Below are 18,276 nucleotides of genomic sequence, written 5' to 3'. Positions count from 1 at the left end.
GCAAAATCTGTAACTGAAGAGGTTAAAAAAAATCTGTTGTTTCATTGATGTGAATAAAAGGGTCAAATATGACTTTATTTTTAAAGTCATTGTTTGTAGTGACCTTAGTTTTGGTTTAGAGCACTGTTAAAAATTTGACTTGATCTTTCTGAGCATTTTTATAGATTCACACATAACAGTAGTGATATATTCAGCACAGTTCAAGACCAAACTAAAATGCTGAGCCTGGGATTTACAGACCCTAGTCTGAGAAGTTCCTTGTGGTTTGTGTGTTCTCCATACATTGGTTTGCTACACGCCAAATTAGGCTAGTAGTTGTAGGAGTTTTGACAGAGGCCCAGATCCTCAGGCATCCCTGCACAAAATACGTGCACCTTCTGTTTCTTTCCATCTCTCCCCATCTTGGGTCAGAAGCTCAGCGCCTGGAGGGGGGCATGATTAGGGGCCACTGTCATTGACGGTGGAGCCCGCAGAACATGTGGCAGAGGAGAAGGAGCCTGTCGCTACCCATTCCGTAGTCGGCTCCCAGTGAATTTAAAACCTGACATCATCTCTCACCACGTTGTTAACTGCAGCGTTGCTGCCGCTTATCCCTAACACACGTAATGCCATGTGGTCTGTGAGGGGCAGTCCTTAATTCACCAGAGGTCTTCTCTGCATCTGGTGAAATGGAGGGTTGAGATCCCGAGGGTCTGGGATCTTCAGTTTTTGATCCTTTGATCTTAACAAGTCATCAGATAAGGAAATACAAGTGGTGCCATGACTGGTTTCAAGGAGAATATAAATAATGATCAGTAACTTATTTGGCATGAAAATATATCTACACTGAAATCAAAAGAAATGAAGTAATATTCACCAGGGGCAAAAGTGACTAAGTATAAACCTCTGTCTTTTAAAGCTCATATTTAGTTAAAAATTATCTGTATACCAATAGAAAATAATAGCATTCCATGTTAATTTTTAGAAAGACAAGTAAACATGCTTTTTGAACAATAGTTCTTTGACAATAGGCCCATGGTATTTTTTTCTTTTGAGATCCCTACACACACACACACACACACACACACACACACACACACACACACGCAATATATCTAATGTTTGTGGGAGTTTATACTCATTTCAAGTGGCAAAAATAATTGATGTGCTCATGTCACTGGTTTGGAAAAGGATTGGTGAGGCTGAGGCATGAAGAGCAATCTTAAGCGCAGTCCCCTCCAAGTATGGCCCTATCGTTGTTGCCTGTATTTCCGTTATCATGGCAATCCCCATATGAATGATATTTTTATGCCTGTTTGTAGAGCTGTGTATCAGATACCATTTTTGAGGCAAGTTTTTATCACTCACCTTTTTTACATCACATTCAGTTGCAGCTAGTCTTTATTATTTAAAGACATAAAGGTACAGACACCGATGTGCCTACCAGTTAGCTTAAGATGTCAGACTCAACAAAAAAAGCAGCTGGAGGCCCTCTCGTTTCTGGCGCAATAGCTTTTCTCTCCCCCATCTCCCAGGAGATGGACCCTATCCCGAAAGTGGTGATTTTCATTTACATGCCTGTCTTTATACTTTTTATAAGTATGTGCCTGAGCAATATAAATGTTTGCTTTTGGAGGCTTCATTCTATAGGAACAGCTCATGCTGCTTACATTGATGCCTTCACATTTTTTCCTGCTGGTGCAACTCATGTGCTTTGCTTGCAAAAAAGGAACAGTAAATGGGAATATAACATTCAGATGTTGTAATGTGGCATACAGTGAGTATGCCTGTTATAGATGTGTGGATTTATAGTATTTTGAATAGATCTATTTGGGACAGTGTATTTATTTAACCAATTTTTTGTCACTTGGAGTTTCTTCCCTAGACCTTCCCCTAGATCTTTCCTCAATCTCACCACTTAAACTCATGCCCAACACTAAGTAGATTTACAGTTATAACCCTCCTCACACCAACATACATGCTCCCTGTCTGCCTTACTGCCGTACTCCCTCCCTCCTTCCTAATGGGAATGATTTCAGTGTTTCTCCGTCATTGAGGAGGAGAGGTGCTCTGGTTATCTACTATTGTATAACAAGTCATCCTAAAACTTAGTGACCTCAGAAGCAGCTTATTATCTCTTATGTTTCTGTGGGTTGACTGGGTTCGGCTGGGTGCTTCTCATTTGTGATCACTGTGTGGTTATAGGCAAATGGCAGCTGGGGGTAGAGTCATCTGAAGACTTGACCGGGATGCATGTTCAAGATGACTCACTTGTGGCTGGCAGTGATGCCAGCGAGGCTGTTGTCCAGAGCACCTGCTGTGGCTTCTCTGCATAGCTTGGGCTTTTCAGACCCTGGCAGCTTGATTCTCAAGGGGGCTTCCCCAAAGTAGGCATTCCGAGAGTCATAGGCAGAAGCTGCAGGGCTTCTTAGCACCACCTAACTTTGACTGTCACTCCTGCTGGATTCTTTTGGTCTAACAGACCACTTATGCCAAAGTTCAAAAGGAGAGAAATTAGATTTTTACCTTTCAATGAGAATAATAGTAAAGAATCTTTAAACTATCTCTTCAGTAGGCAGTATTGTAGGACGAGAACATCCTCATTGCTCTCTACTTTATGACGATTTCATTGTTAATCCAATGTCTTCTCTGAGGATCTGTTGCAGATTCTAGAACCCATTCCTACTTCAGATTGTTTTTGGCTGCAAGGGGCAGAAAGTCATTAAAGTAGTAATAGCAAATGAAGGTTTACTGTCAGGGTGTACATGAAATCGAAGGCTCTCAAGAATTGAGGCAGTTCTGGGAACTGGCTAATTTCTGCATTTTCTCCTCTGGCCTTCTTGGTCTCTTTCACAGTGACTTTACATATATCTCTCTGCACATTTTTTTAAAGGTTGTATTTTTTTTCAAAGCAGTTTTTGGTGCACAGAACTGGGAGAAAAATACAGAGATTTCCCTGAGTACCTTCTACCCCAACACGTGCATAAACTCCACCCCAGCAACATCCCCCAACAGAGTGGTATAATTATTACAATTGAAGAACCTACATTGACACATCAATATCATTCAAAATCCATAACTTACCTTACAGTTCTTTCATGGTGTTGTACATTCCATGGCTTTGGACAAATGTATAATAACATACATCTATCATGTTAATCATACAGAGTATTTTCACTGTCCTAAAAATCTCCTGTACTTTGCCTATTCATCTCTCCCCTTGTGTTCCGCTCCTAGCTCTCTTCCACTGATCTTTTTACTGTCTTCACAGTTTTCGCTTTTTCAGAATGTTCTAGAGTTGGAAACACGTAGTATGTAGCCTTTCCAGGTTGTCTTCTTTCACTTAGTCTAATATGCATTTAAGGTTCCTCTGTGACTTTCATGTCTCGATAGCTCATTTCTCTTTAAACTGAATAATATTCCTTTGTCTGGATGTACCAGCAATTTATTTATTCATTCTTCTACTGAAGAACATCTTAATTTCTTCCAGGTTTGGGCAGTTATAAATAAGACTACCATAAACATCCTTGCTCAGGTTTTTGTTGAAAACATAAGTTTTAACCCCTTTGAGTAAATATCAAGGAGTACGTTGTTGGATCTTATGTTAAAAGTATGTTTAGTTCTATAAGGAACCTCCAGACTGTCTTCTAAAGTGGCTGTACCATTTTCCATTTCCACCAGCAACAAATGAGAGTTCCCGTTGCTCCACATCCTCACCAGCATTTGGAATTGTCAATGTCATGTGTAGCTTTTTATTTTGCTGATCCTTTTCTTCTCTTCCTCATGGTTTTGACTTCGTCAGGAATTCCTTCATTTTCTTGCTGGCCATCAGGGCTTTGTCCCTAGCAGCTTCTTTTCATCATCACCCCCAGCTGATTAGTGCAGGTAGCTCAATTTTGTTTCTTTTTTTTTTTTTTCATTTAATTATTAAGAGAGGAAATTTGGTTGGCAAGCATCAGCTTTGTGTGCCAGGCTGTAGGTCAGCCTTGAGTCATGTCCCCCACCCAGATATTAATAACTTTGCTTAACAAAATCATTTGTTTCAACCATCTGTAAATGCATTCAAATACTTCTTGTACTTGTATTTTGGTTTTAGTTTGAATCCTGTAAGTATCCCCTGAATAATAGCGTATGTACTTTTGTCATAAAATATACCCAAAGGCATATTCTTTATGATTGAGCTTGAAATCCCTGAGGTTCAGACCAAGTCATATAAAACCAGGGAGAAAATTTCCTCATGTAATGAACACACATGCTCTGATATTCAGCTGGTGAGTCAGATCGCCCGAAGTGGATTTAAGTCCTACTTCTGCGATCTTTCTCTTCTCAGAGTTTTCTGTGGAGATGTGGTCTCAGAGTGTAGGTTTCTTAAGGCAGAATTGTTATTTATGTGTGTAGGTGTCTGTGCACATATCCTACTTATAAATACAGAATGATGTGAGGCTCACTAAGTTCAGTTTCTATGAGGTTGCTCCTATGTAACATGTCAAGTAGCCAAGATTTATTATACATTGTAATGATGCTGTGGAAATAAGGTTATTATTTTTTTAATGCTTGCACCTTTATAGTTCACTTGTAGTTTAATGAAAATCTAATGGTTAGTTACATTGTTTATCATTGTTATTATTTGGAATATTCTCTGGGAAGTTTTTTGCATGCCCCCAAAGATGTTAAGTCCACATTGTATACCAGTCTTGCTCCTTCCCTCCCTCCCTTCCTCCCTTCCACTCCTTCCCTGCTTCCTTCCACTCCTTCCCTGCTTCCTTCCCTTCCTCCCTCCCTTCCTCATTTATCAATGGCAATTTCTAGTTTGATAAATAACTTCCAACAAGATTGAAGTGAATTAAATTATTTTTGCTTTCATAAGCTTTACATTATTTACATTACTTTTCATTCATTTCCATATGTTTACAAATTAAAAATTGTATCAAACACATATTTTAGCCAACATTTTCTGTATTTCAACATATGTCATAATTGTGCTTTTTAATTATGAAAAAAATAGCCATATTCAAGCTAAGGTAGAAAACAAAGCAAAAGAAACTGGCCATAATTCTTTAATTCTCTCATAGTGTAAGTTTTTTTAATTTGTACGTATGCTTCATCCCTCTCTGTCCACTCTGTTGACTGCAAGGCTTCTAGACTGTAGCAGGTAATATGTATGACCTGTGATGTTTGTCATATATGGTCTGGCTTTGCCACTTAAGGAGCTTCTCCTTTAAGTGCTTGACTAAAAGGTGTTAGTAATGAGGACAGTAAATGTAGAGTAGTGATTTGATATACTGTGTTGCTGTTAACTTAGATACAGATAGTCATTGAAGAGGCAGTAATTCCAGGGATCGGAGTGTGAAGGAAAGATGGATTCTAGGGAATAGATGTAAGATGCCTACAGATACATATCCAGGATGTTCTTTGTCTTTTTCTTTTCTTTTTTTTAAGATTTTATTTATTTATTTGTCAGAGTGAGCAAGCACAAACACGGGAAGGGGCAGTCAGAGGGAGAAGCAGGCTCCCCGCCAAACAAGGAACCTGATGCAGGACTTGATCCCAGGACCCTAGGATCATGACCTGAGCTGAAGGCAGACGCCTAACCGACTGAGCCACCCAGGTGCCCCTATCTGGGGTGTCTCAAAAGAAATGTTTTCCATACCTCAGTAAAGGAACTAACTGTTAAAAAGGTTCTGTTTGTTTGGCTTCATTCCAACCCCCAAATATATATAGAACTTTAGGAGCAGAATGAATATAAAATACTTTAAACACCTAGGGTATTTGATATAGCTTATTTATTATTGCTTATGTTATTAGTAGAAAAGATTTTATTGAATGGTTAGTATGTGAAATTACCATGTCAGAATCATGAAGGAATCATACGAAAGAGTGGCTTTAAAACAAAAGAGACTAACAATGAGATCCCTGCATACCTATTAGAATGGCTGAAGTCTGAAACACTGACAGCATGCTGATGACTGTGTGGAGCCAAAGGAACGCATTGCTGGTGGAAATGCAAAATTTTACCGCCACTTTGGAACATAGTTTTGAGGTTTCTTACAAAACTAAACTGTAAGATCCAGCAATTGCAGTCTTTGGTTTTACCCAGAGGAGTTGAAAACTTATGTTTTCAACAAAAACCTGCACAAGGATACATATCGCAGCTTTCTTCATAGCTGCCAAAACTTGGAAGAAGCCAAGATGTCCTTCAGTACGAACAGATAAATAAACTGCGGTACAGCCAGACAAAGGGATATCATTGAATCTAAAAAGAAATTAGCTATCGAGACGCGAAAAGGCTTGGAAGAACCTTAAATGCATATCAGGAAGTGAAAGAAGCCAATCTGGAAATGCTGCGTACTGTACGATTGCAACATAGAATCCAGAATAGATAGGACAATCTGGAAAAGGCCAAAACTATGGAGGCAGTAAAAAGATCAGTGGTTGCTAGGGGTGGAGGAGAGGCAGAGAAATGAATAGGCAGAGCGCAGAGGACTTTTAGGGCAGTGAAAATACTCTGTGTGATACTATCATGGTGGATATATGTCATTATACACTTGTCCAAACCCATAGAGTGTACCAAGAATGAGCCGTAAGGTGGACTGTGCACTTTGGGTGATCATTATGTGTCAGGCTCATTGTTTGTAAGATGTTGTAAACGATTAGGCTCATCATTTGTAAGAAATGCAGCACCCTGGTGGGGATGAGGATAGTGGAAAGGTTTGCATGTGTGGGGCAGGGGGTAGATGGGAAATGTTTTTGTAAACCTGAAACAACTCCAAAAAATAAAAGAGCCAGTAAGTAGCAAAAAATGTTAATCACAACAGTCTCTAAGTTGGAGGTTTCGGAGAAGCGCATGAGGCAGCTTCGTCACAGTGTGGCTGCAACGTCTCCTGGGGCCTGGGATTAAGGCGGCGGGCTGGGATGAGAAATCTGCTGCCTGGCTACTTCTGCAAAAGCCCAGTCTGCAGTCTTCAGCTGGACCTGGAGCACAAAGAAAAGAGCTGTCTGATGACACCCAGAGTTCATCAGGATGGCCTACTGAGCTAAGGTGGCTCCAAAATGTCATATGATGGAAAAGGCCAACTGGTGAGAGGCTCTGAGCCAGCCCAGGGTCTCTTTTCTGTTTTCTCCCTTTTCCTTCTGTGGCAAAGTCTCCGCCTTGTTTGACTCAGCACTGTTCAAGCACTGGGCCATCCCTCTGGTTATCTCCTATATAGGGGTGGGGTTTGTTACGATATGAAAATATAAAGGAAGATTGGGCTACAGCTTTCATACAGTTAAGGTACTTTAGACATTGAAGGTCTGTAAATCATTACATTATTCTGGTAGTAGTAGTCAAAATAGACACGTATCACACACAGAGCCCAAATGTGAACATATTTGACAGGTCTGTAACTTAATTGCTTTTTAATGTCAGTCAAACAGATTCCACTTTGGTTTCTTGGCCAGGCTTCTATAGGCCTATTAAAATCCTATGACGTTGAAAATATGATATTTAATACTAGTAGTAAAATGTGTAAACAGCATAGCCTTTTTGCTATGTAGTTAAGAAATTAAGAATAGGAAATTTCAGTTTGGTGTCTCAAAAATAAGTGGTGAGAATCTAATTCTCTTACAATTTCTTAATAGTCGAGTTACAGAGTTTTTTACTAAACAGCTTAATTTACACATCAAATCAAAGGAGGAGATTCTGTAGTGTTTCATGTTTAGAGACATGCATTTAGTCAGATAGTCCAACGAGGCATAGTCATTCGCTAGGGCTGCCATAACAAAATGCCACAGAATGCATAGTTTAAGTCATAGAAATTTATCTTCTCACGCTTTGGAAAGCCAGAAGCCCAAGAGCAGGGTGTCTGCAGGTTTGGTTTTCTTCTGAAACGTCTGTTCTTCACTTGCGGACAGCTGTCTTCTTGCTGTGTCTTCACATGCCACCCCTCAGTCTGTGTGTTGCCCGTGTTTTCATCACCTTTAAAGACTCCAGTCATATAGAATGAGGGCCCACCCAGATGACCTCATTTTACCTTAATTGCCTCTCTCATGGCCCTATTTCCAAATACAGACACAATCTGAGGCATAGGGTTAGGTCTTTAACATAGGAATTTTGGAGGGATGCAATTTAACCTATAACGCTGGGAGTTCAGCTAAAGGTTCTCTTCTTAACTTGTAGTAAGGACTCAGCTTCTTGATCGTGGCCGAGTGATGATGTCTCCTGTGGGCCGCTGGGTCCAGCACTGTCCCTTCAGAGCTGGAAAGAGGGTGGGGGTCCTCTAGGCCTCATGCCCCTCCCCCCACATTTGCCAGCCTCTTTGTGAGACTGTTGAATTCCTTGTCTTCAGTATTGCCGTGTGCCTGACTGTTGTCAGCTACTGTGGTTTAATTTTATTCATCCACTGCTACTTGCTGAATATTTTTTTTATACCTCTGGTTTGTTTGTTTGTTTTTTAAGTAAGCTCTGTGCCCAGTGTGGGGCTTGGACTCACAACCCGGAGATCAAGAGTCACGTGTTTCCCTGACCGAACCAGCCAGGCACCTCTCTGTGATCTTTTTTCCCCCTTTTTTTGGCAGCGGAGGGGTAGAGGGAGAGAGAATCTCAAGCAGATGCCCCACTGAGTGCGGAGCCCAATGCAGGGCTCCATCTCACTACCCTGAGATCATGACCTGAGCCGAAATCAAGAGTCAGACACTTAACCAACTGAGCCACCCAGGCGCCCCTCCCTGTGATCTTTATATACGATGATAATACCTATACTACATACAAATTATTTTCATGTCTCCATGTAACACTGAGTTAGTAAGAGAATAAATAGAAAATATCTCACTTAGATTTCTTTAGAAATCTTTGTTTTTCAATTTATCTAAATATCAAATACTGTCATCACTTGAGCATTCATTTTATATGTAATGTGCATCATGAGACATTTACTAGTGTAGACCATTTTTATAGTTATAATTTTATTTGTATCCAAATAATCAAAATAATGTATTTGGGTTTTAGTTTAAAAAAGCCATATTCCATAACTTCATATTAATCTATTTTTGACACATGTAAGCACACATTTTAGAATGTCAGTGTGCAATTAGATATTCTTAGCACATGTCATTTGTGAAAAGCACTTTAAATCTAAGTACATTCAATTGAGCATAATTAAAATATCAAGATACACATTCTTCATATACATTTTGCCACTTAATTTTTTAAGTAGCTATAAGTATCTACCATGTGAATTCAGATTAAAGGGAGGTGATTAAATAGTTATATTTAATGCTTTTAGTTTAAAATATAGCAGGAATTATGCTATGTTAAAAAAATACACTGCTGTGTTTTTTGTGGACAGCAGATTGATGACAGGATTGATTTTTTTTTTTTAATGCAAGACTGTTAATAGTTTCTGAATATTCTCAAGACTGTTGCCTAGAATGGTTTGAAGGGGTGCAGTTCATATGAAAACATGCTTTTTCATCTTGTGAGGTCTTTTGACTCGACTCCCCAGGTCCTGGCAAAGAACGCTCAGGGACACTATGTAGGTTAGGAAAGAAGCTAAGGGCTTGTTTAGTTCCTAACAGGTGAAAGAAAATGGACCCTGGAGAAATACAAACTGGAGCTCCTGAACCTATCCTTTAGATAATGTGTTAGAGCTATGGCTCTTTCCCGTAGCTTAATGATAAGCAGATAGCCTGGCAAGACATTTTAAGGCATATGACTGTAAAACTACTTGTTCACCATTATTGGACCTAAACTATGGTAGGATCACTTTAGTGTGAAGGTCACTGTCCTTGGCGTACTTGGAGAAATTGGGCAGTGCATTAGGGTCTTAGGGTCTGTTGCCTTTTTAAATACTTGATTTCTCGAAATCCTGTTATTAGAAAAGTAGATTCATCACTTCCCACGATAGGGTTTCCTATGCAGCATCAGAAGTGTCAACAGTGAACTTCATCATTGCATAACGTGGTAAGAGGAATTTGGGTGACAGAATTGTGAGAAAGAAGAAGAAATTAAGCTTACAGTAGCATCTGGCCAGTGAGCAAAAGCTGGTACGATAGCCACGTTTCAGGTTCTTTGCAGACTCTCTAGCCCATTTCAGAGAGAGGGTATTAGAGGGGGAAAAACCTGTAATTTCACTTTGAGCCATGAGGAGTGTGTCATGTGAAAAATAGAGCATTTGGAAATAATGATGCTTTGTGTCAAGAGAGCCCTATTCATTTGAGAAGCTTGGTGCTTGGGCTTCATGCTGACATAGTTGTAGCTTCCACAGTCCCATGTCCCTTTCTGGTTGCTCTCAGCCCCCCCCCCCCGATGCAGAGGTGAATTTATGAAGATCACGAATTGTAGACAGGAATCACAACCGCTATAACTGTCCTGGGGACGTGAACTTTTAATTTGTATTGGGAATGGAATGGGACAGCCGGCATTGACTTGGGGCAGCTTTAAAGGTCCAGAACATATCAGAAGTTGATCTTGGATGGAAAGGCATGTGTGTGGCTTTCCTCGTAGCAGTCTTACTACCTGGTCAGAAGAACATGCCCTGTGCCTCCTTTTCGGCAGTGGGGAGCTTTTGTGCTGCGCCCAGCCTAGTCTTTGTCCCTGTTCCTTCTGTGACCCATGGTGCTCATTTCCTGAGTGGTTTGCTGGTGTCTCGGGCGGTCCGCAGCCGAATGGAGGTGCAGAAAGCAGTCCCCCCTACAGAGTGTGGTAGGCGCTATACTGATGATCTAGCCATTGCCATTCCGCCAGCTCCTGCAGCAGGACAGGGTGAACCATTTCTCAGTAACAGAAGTATTTCAGAATTAGAAGTACCCACATTTTGTTGAACGGCAGCTTGAATTTAATTGATAAATGAATTTAGCTTAAATAAAAACTCACCAGTTATGTTGAGCACCTCCCTATCACCCATCACTAGGGGAGGTTTTTTTTTCCCCCAAACTTTTTTACTCGAGACTGCTACTTCCTAGAATGCTCAGTATCACTCCGCTTTCCTCAAAAAGAAAGTTTAATTTACAAGTTTCTAGGAAAAGAAAAAATGGGAGCTCATTTGTACTAGCTTTGAGGGTGTTTGGTCAGCTAAATTCACCTAAACAGAGTTCCGTCTTCTATTTGTTAATGGCGATTAATTCCATTGATTGAGTAGCAAGCTAGGCACGGGGATGCGTGCTTATGTGCATGCTTTCGTTTACTCTTCACGTAATCCTATAAATAACTTCTAGAACGTGTGCTCCTCCGTAAGGGTGGGGATCTTCGTTACTTTTGTTCACTCTTACACAGCTGCTGTAGCGTGGGCACACAATTTCCTTTTAAGAAAACGCTACAAAATATTTTGTCACATTGATACTAGTATTCACTACTAGTGCAATGGGCAATGAAATGTTCTCGCTCAGTACCTGGTAATAGCCTGGGTAAGAATCCACATCTCAGTGAACTCATTCCTCATCTGCAAGTCCTGTGCACCCAGTGGGGTCTCAGTAGGGAACCCGCTGTGGTGCTGCCCGTGGCTCCGGGTCCCCTCGGGTAGGCGCAGATCACAGCCCTAAGCAGCACGTAGATACACCGCAGCCTGCCATGTCTTCATCTGCTGGAGTCCGGGGGTGGAATGCATGAGCCATTGCATTGGACTCGTCTTTAGATGTCGTTAGCTACCTCATTGACCTTCTGGGGCGCGTGTTGGACTAACTTCACTATAACTTCTAGAGCCAGAATATTAGTGTTTACTGTTGACTCTCAGAGGTCATGGGTTGTTTTGTGTTTCGTTTATGCTTCAGAACTTTCATCATCTCCTTTTCTTAAACCCTGATCCATTGGATTCTGTTTTTCTTTATCTTTGGAGCATAAGTAGTGGGGCACATCCCTGGTTCACACCCTGCCTTCCTCTCCTCCCCTACCCAGAACCCGTGTGCTGTTTTGCGTAAGTGTAACATAATCATCCCTAGCTCCGTTTTATCTTTTCACTCCCAGAACTTTTCTCCTTAATTACCCTAAATACATTTGCATTCTATCTTGCTGGCTTCCATAAGTGACATCATTCTGTCCCTTTCCCTTTCCTTAAAAATGTGGATTATACAAACTCTAATTCCCCGGTATCCATTTTCCTGTCTTCCTGGTCACAGATCACACCGTGAGCTGGGCCTTGCCTCTCTGTGCGGCAGGCATTGCTGGCTGTTCCATTGTTGGCCTTCTCCTTTCTGGAAGCCTCTTTCTTGACTTCTGTACCTGGATTGCTGTGCACCGTGGTTTGTGGCAGAGGCTTCTCGTCACTTCTTAGGTCTCCACTCTTGTGTTTCATCTCCCTGTACCCCATGTAAGCTCCTGCCTTTGGTTAGCACAGATGTGGGATGACGCCCTCTCTGTCTCCATCCCTAACTCCCAGCTCACTTTTCCGTTGCCTTCTGGGTGTGTCCCCCTCCCTTTTTGTCCCTGTGCGCCTGTTACACAGATGTTAAACAATGGGTCCTTTGCTCCCATATACTCCTTTGGCCCCACATTCAGCAGCAGGGCCCTGGTGCTCTCTGCTGCTTTTGTTACTCACCCTGACCCCCACCCCTGCCTTATTACTAGTGCACTTGTTCTGACTCTGGCTTTTTTTATCTCCCACCTAGTCTGCTAAAATCCTAATGGTTAGCGCTGCCTCAGGGCTCTCCTTCCCTCCTGAGCCCTCTCCCTTCTACCGCCCAGTCGTCTTTCTGAGACACAGATAGTGGTCACCCCACCCTCCACCTCCTGAACTTTATTCAGGACCTGCTCTTCTCCCAGCACACGTGCACAGGAAGGTACCATCTGCAGGATGGAGCTCGAGTCTTCAGAGTTGCATTCGAGGCCTCCCGCGACATGGCCCCCGTGGCCCTATCTTCAGCATCCTCTCTCCTAGCCCCGCGGGCCCAGTGCAAGCAGCTGGTTGGTCTGCGAGCTGCGGGCATGTGCGGTGCTCCGTGGTGTGAGTGCGTGGCTGGTCTCCGGCATGTCTGCTCTGTGGCCAAGCTCCCCCTTCCCAGCTGTGTGATCTCGGGCAGGTTACATGATCCCCTTCACCGTTCCGGTCTCGCTTTACTCACTTATAAAACTGGAAGGATGATACCCACCTTATATGATGAGGACCAACAGGGAAAATTCTTAAAAGCTCTTAGCATAATGCCTGGTACATAGTAAGCACCCAAAGAAATGGCAGTGATGATAGTGTTGATCTCATCATAATAATGACTTTTATGAAAACTGTACTGGACAGGTGTGGTGCTGGGTCTCTTTACCCGGGAAGTGTGGCAGGCCCCGTCCCTGTGCCTTTGTGCCGTTCTCTGCCTGGGTTAGCTCGCAGCCACCAGCTGATGTGTTCTTTTCTTATATGCCTTCCCACCTCCCCACATTTTCCCAGCCAGCAGAAATCTTGCCCTCCTTCGAATTGCCATGGCAGTTTGTCTGGAGCTTACCTCTTCTTCTGTGTTATAATTACCTTTTCCTGTGTGCCATTTTTTTTTCTGTTCATAAGGCATATATTTATTGGGCCCAGTCGAAAATCCTTTGCTTGCCGGCTGCGTAGCCCTGCATAAGTGCTGCATTTGCTTGCTAGTGCTGCCGTAACATACCACAGACTGGGTGACTTAGACAACAGGAATTTATCTTCTCACACACCTGGAGGCTGGAAGTCCAAGCTGCTGTTGTCAGGGTTGGTTTCTTCCGAGGCCTCTCTCCTTGGCGTGATGATGGCTGCCTTCTCGCTGTGTGCTCACGTGGTCTTCTCGCTGTGCGTATTTGTGACCGTATCTCAGTTTCCTCTTACTGTATGTAGTAGGACAGCAGTTACATTGGAGTAGGGCCCGCCTGTACGACCTCTTCTTCCTTTAACTACCTTTGTAAAGGCCCTGTCTCTAAATGCAGTCACCCTCTGAGGTGCTGAGGGTTAGGACTTACTTCAGTATATGAATTTTGTTGGATACAGTTCAGCCCATACCAGTTTCTTTAATCTTTTATGCTTCAGTTTTTCTCTTCTGTAAAACCTGGAAACAATACCTCTGAATGGGCTAAGATAGGTAATCCGTGCAAAGCAGTACCCCAGTAGCCGATAATGGGCGCTTCGTGAGTATTTACTACTTCACTGCTGTTTCAAGCTCCTTGAGAACAGGTGTGCTTTCACTCACCTCGTGTCCTTGGAGTTCTTAGGACAAACTTTGAACACGATTACTTACAGATATGTGGTGAATGTTTGTGATGTGAATGAGTGATCAGGTAGCAGAAGTGAGTCTGCTGTAAGTGCATGTGTTTGTCTTGGACGGATGCATCCGGATGCTGGGTAGCAGCTACGATTTCAGCCAGAAGGAACATACCAGGAAACCTGTAGACGAGTCAGTGTGCCCACTGTAAAGGTGGTGTGCCACACAGAGCCAGTCCTAGTGTAGAAAATCTTCGCCTGTCCTACTTGCCACAGACTCCAGAAAGTCACGGGGAAATGATTTGTGACAAAATTCCACACGCACACACAACAACATCTTCACACAGCCCCGTCTCTCAAGTGATGAGGGACACAAAGACATCATCCACAATAGGTGTTCCTGTTGGTGGCCCGCGGAGCCCGCTGTCTTTGATCTCCCAGAGGAGGGACAGCGGTAAGGCCCTGTGAATGGACAATAGGCCCGGAGCCGGGAGAGCCGCAGCCAGTGCCGCTCAGTGATCAAGTCGTGGCAATGCCCAGACGCTGTGTGTCTGATGATAAGCATCGTCTCTTGGTGCCTCGGAGTCTCTCATTTCCTTCCAGCTTGACTCCAAAGGAACGATTTATCTTCAGAACCTCTGCAGTGTGCCACTTTGAGTCTGTAAGCTCTTTCTTTCTGAGCCCACCTTAAGTGAGGAGCCCATCATTTTTTCTCAGTATCCCTACCCTCTCTTCCCACTCTGTCTGTTCCCTGCAGCTGTCTGAAGTGGATTTGACTTGTGCATTGTCCTTAGTGATTAGAATTCACTGCTGTGCTAAAAGAATCTGTATCTATCGATTCGCTTGGAGTCAGGGAATTGAGTATTAAGTTCTTATTTTGTATATAACTTGAACTTTTGCAAGTGTTAGTACAGATGCAAGAGAACGAGTAAGACAGCAATTCTGTACTAAGAATTGTGCCTTTACCAGTGACACCACTTGGAGCTGTATAAGATCTAAGAAATCTGTTGCGAGGTCACATGTAAAACCTAAAAGTTGCTCTCTGAAAGCAAGTGGAAAACGGGAATTGGAAATCACAGCCATAAGGAAGCCTGTCAAGCAGCCTCTCAGAATTCGGAGGGATCGTGGAGGGGATATAGTGAAGTCAAGCGAGTCTCAGCTCCCACTGCACAGCTTAATCACTAGGAATAGTTTTTGAAAGAGCAGTTGTGGAGTTTATCTGTCTGGAATAGGATTTAGAAGTCATTACTTCTCAAAGCTCTGTAAGTGACTGTAACATGCAGCTAGGGAGGAGAAACATCATCACTCGAGGAGGCCAGAAAAGAACCGTGTTTGGAGTCACACTGTGTCCCACGCACTGTGCTGGCTGCGGTCTGTTCGCCATCTCCTCGAGCCTCCTGTGAAGTGAGGGGTTTGACACATAGGGACCAGGGCTCGCTCTGCACGGGTCGGCAGTGGGTGGTGAGGCTGCTTTCCGTTCCTGTGCTTTTCTTCCGAATCAGTGTGCGCAGACTGCTTTCCATTCTGCCCTTGATAGAGATGCTCTGACCCACTTCTGAGCTTTTAAAAACCAGCCCTTGACTACTTCCAACTCCGCAAATCTTTCTCAGCAGTTCTGCCCCCATACAATGATTTTAAAATAAATTTTTATTCATTTTTGCAACTTAAGAGCTTGGGTAAGAAGCACAAACATAATCCTCACTGTGCCATTGGTGCTATTACTAAGCCGGGTCCATTTCCTCTCTTCCTTCTGCCAACCTTACCTCCCTTCATGTCATGAGGAACGATGTAGGTACAAACCCACAAGACCCTGAAGGGCTGTAGACAGGCTGTGGGTTGGCCCTCCCGCCTCCCTGCGGGTCACAGCAGTGTGGGAGCAAAGAGAAAGGGAGCCAAATATCTGTGAGGACCAGAAGAACACACCGGCCTCTGGGCGTGTCACCTCGCACTCTCCTTCCCACTTTACAAGGGCCTTTCTTGGGCCTTTTGATGACTCTAACCTGGGTTTTTCCTACCAAGATTGTCTGGCCTACCTCCTGAGAGTCACCCAGGAGAACCACAGGTGATGGGTGAAACAAGTAAGGGAGGGGTGGCCCGTGTGGCAGTTGAGACACCGGGCAATACTGCCACGTTCGAAACAGTTGTACTGTGTGGAGAGAGGGGAAAGCTTGGTTTGTTTTTAAGAACCAGTGTGTCTTGGTTAAGATATCAAGTTGGTAGAAGTAGAAAAGCAATTTGATTATAGAGAATTACTGGGTGAGCATATTTCTTTGCTTTTTTTGGCTAGTATTGCTATGTATATCAGATAAGTTATTTAGAGGTGTTTGTTTTTCTTTATAGAAGTAATATATGATCTATGTAGAAGAAATACAAAATATAGCAGAAAAGAAAATAAACCACTTATAATCCTACCACCTCAAAAGCAGTACACTGGTGTATTCTCTGCATGATGGTAAGGGTTAACAGGGAAGCTGTACATGGCATTTACACGTGAGGGCTTTTACTTCCCAGTATATACACGGACCATTTTCCACAGTATTTTTGTTGGCAGAGTAGTATCTCATTGCATGACATTCTCAAATTCACTTAATTCATCCCTGATCACTGGATATTTACAATGTGTCTAATTTTTATTTCCAAGTATTATAAATTATACTTCCAAGATCATCTCTTGTAGCCGGTGTTGATTAGTACTGGCCCTTTTGTGAGGGCACATACACTGGTTACTGGTGTCAGAGAATCGAGCAAGAAGTAGTTTTGTATGATATTAGTCCACATTACGCTTATTACTGTGATGGCCCTGACTGAGCTATAAAATATCAGCACCGTGTCTGTGGTCTAGTGTGGTAACATCACTATGTAGTAAAGATTCTGAACTATATTCTGCGTCAACCTTAGTGTGGATGAAATAAAAATTTAATGTATTTATGACAAGGAATAACAAGTTGAAGTACAGTGGGAAAGAATGTAATTGCTTATAATAAATATAGGCTTAGCTTCAAAATAATAGCTTAAAATTTCCCTTATAGGACACTTTAAAGGTTTCCACTGATGATCTCGGAGGTGGGGCACCCAACCACTGCTGGGGTGAAATAACACACATCGCTCAAGTTTGGGCCATAATTGATTTAATGCATATTCTTACTACTTGGACGTTGATCTTATATGAAAAGAGCAATCTATACAGAGGTGATACATAAATAAAATTATAAAAATATGCAACTCCATAAAATGGTGTTTGATGATGGACCTGATTTTTTAAGAGAAGGAAAAATAGCTTTCATCTAAGTTTACATGTTCTCTGGCACTTCTTGAATCATTGCCAGAATCATGCAGTCCATCATGAGAGAACCCGTGTCCGCCCTGTCTCGTTCTATTCTGACAAGCAGGTCAGTGTCTCTTTATTTGGATACTATTTGATTTTCATTTTATTGTTGCCTTTGTGCCCTCGGCTTTGAGCCCTGTGATGACTGCTGTTTGTGCTTCAGGGAATCTTTGTCATTTCCATGTGAGGACTTTGGTGAGGCCAGAAGACATCTGTCTCTGCCCCTTTCCCTTTTTCAACCTCTGAGTGAGGGAAATAGGACCTCAGTACCCAAAGCCTCCTTAGCAGTAATAACTATTTTGATTCAAACTCGTCACTGTCATAATTGATGGAACCATGATTGAAACTACAAGTCTCTTGAAGATAGAATATCTGTGAAGGATAATCCCTCCCCTCTTCCTGACCCATCTTATCCTTACCCTTCTTTGGTCCTAAATCTTTACTTTTCCTCTTTTAGGCAGGAGGCTCCCAGGTGATTTTCACAAATCCTTTGGAAATCGTCAAGATCCGTTTGCAAGTGGCTGGAGAGATCACCACCGGTCCCCGAGTCAGTGCCTTGTCTGTCGTAAGGGACCTGGGGTTCTTTGGGATCTACAAGGTAACTTTCCTTTTAGTCATTTATTTGATTTCATGTTCATCTCCCAAATTAGCAAATGGGGTGAACTATGTAAATAAACTTATCATTAGCATGAAATCAATTCCTCACACTTTGGTACCTGGAGAAGATGGTCTGCTGGTGCCTCCCATAGGGCCCCTTCATGCCTGCTGTCAAAGAGCCATCCTCGAAATACACTAACCACAGATGACTGTGATGTGAATGGTGCCCAGCCACGTAGCTCTTGCAGCAACAAT

At 42.6% G+C, this 18,276-nt stretch overlaps 1 protein-coding gene across 6 annotated transcripts in view; it reads left to right on the top strand.

The window, feature by feature from the left end:
* The window catches only part of SLC25A13 (solute carrier family 25 member 13), a 181,606-nt gene that overhangs the window by 126,834 nt on the left and 36,496 nt on the right, over nt 1-18,276 (top strand). For all 6 annotated transcript variants that reach the window (XR_004627725.1, XR_004627726.1, XM_011224594.3 and 3 more), the window contains one exon: nt 17,882-18,022. Coding sequence is in view for 4 of the 6 variants with exons in the window: in XM_011224594.3 (XP_011222896.1) it covers nt 17,882-18,022 (141 nt within the window). In the remaining 2 variants the exon portion in view is untranslated. The remainder of the gene's footprint in view (nt 1-17,881; nt 18,023-18,276) is intronic.

Source organism: Ailuropoda melanoleuca, chromosome 1 (assembly GCF_002007445.2).
Source record: "Ailuropoda melanoleuca isolate Jingjing chromosome 1, ASM200744v2, whole genome shotgun sequence".
Taxonomy (NCBI): Eukaryota; Metazoa; Chordata; class Mammalia; order Carnivora; family Ursidae; genus Ailuropoda; species Ailuropoda melanoleuca.
Note: the sequence above shows the minus strand (reverse complement) of the source record. Positions and strands in the feature narration are given on the sequence as shown.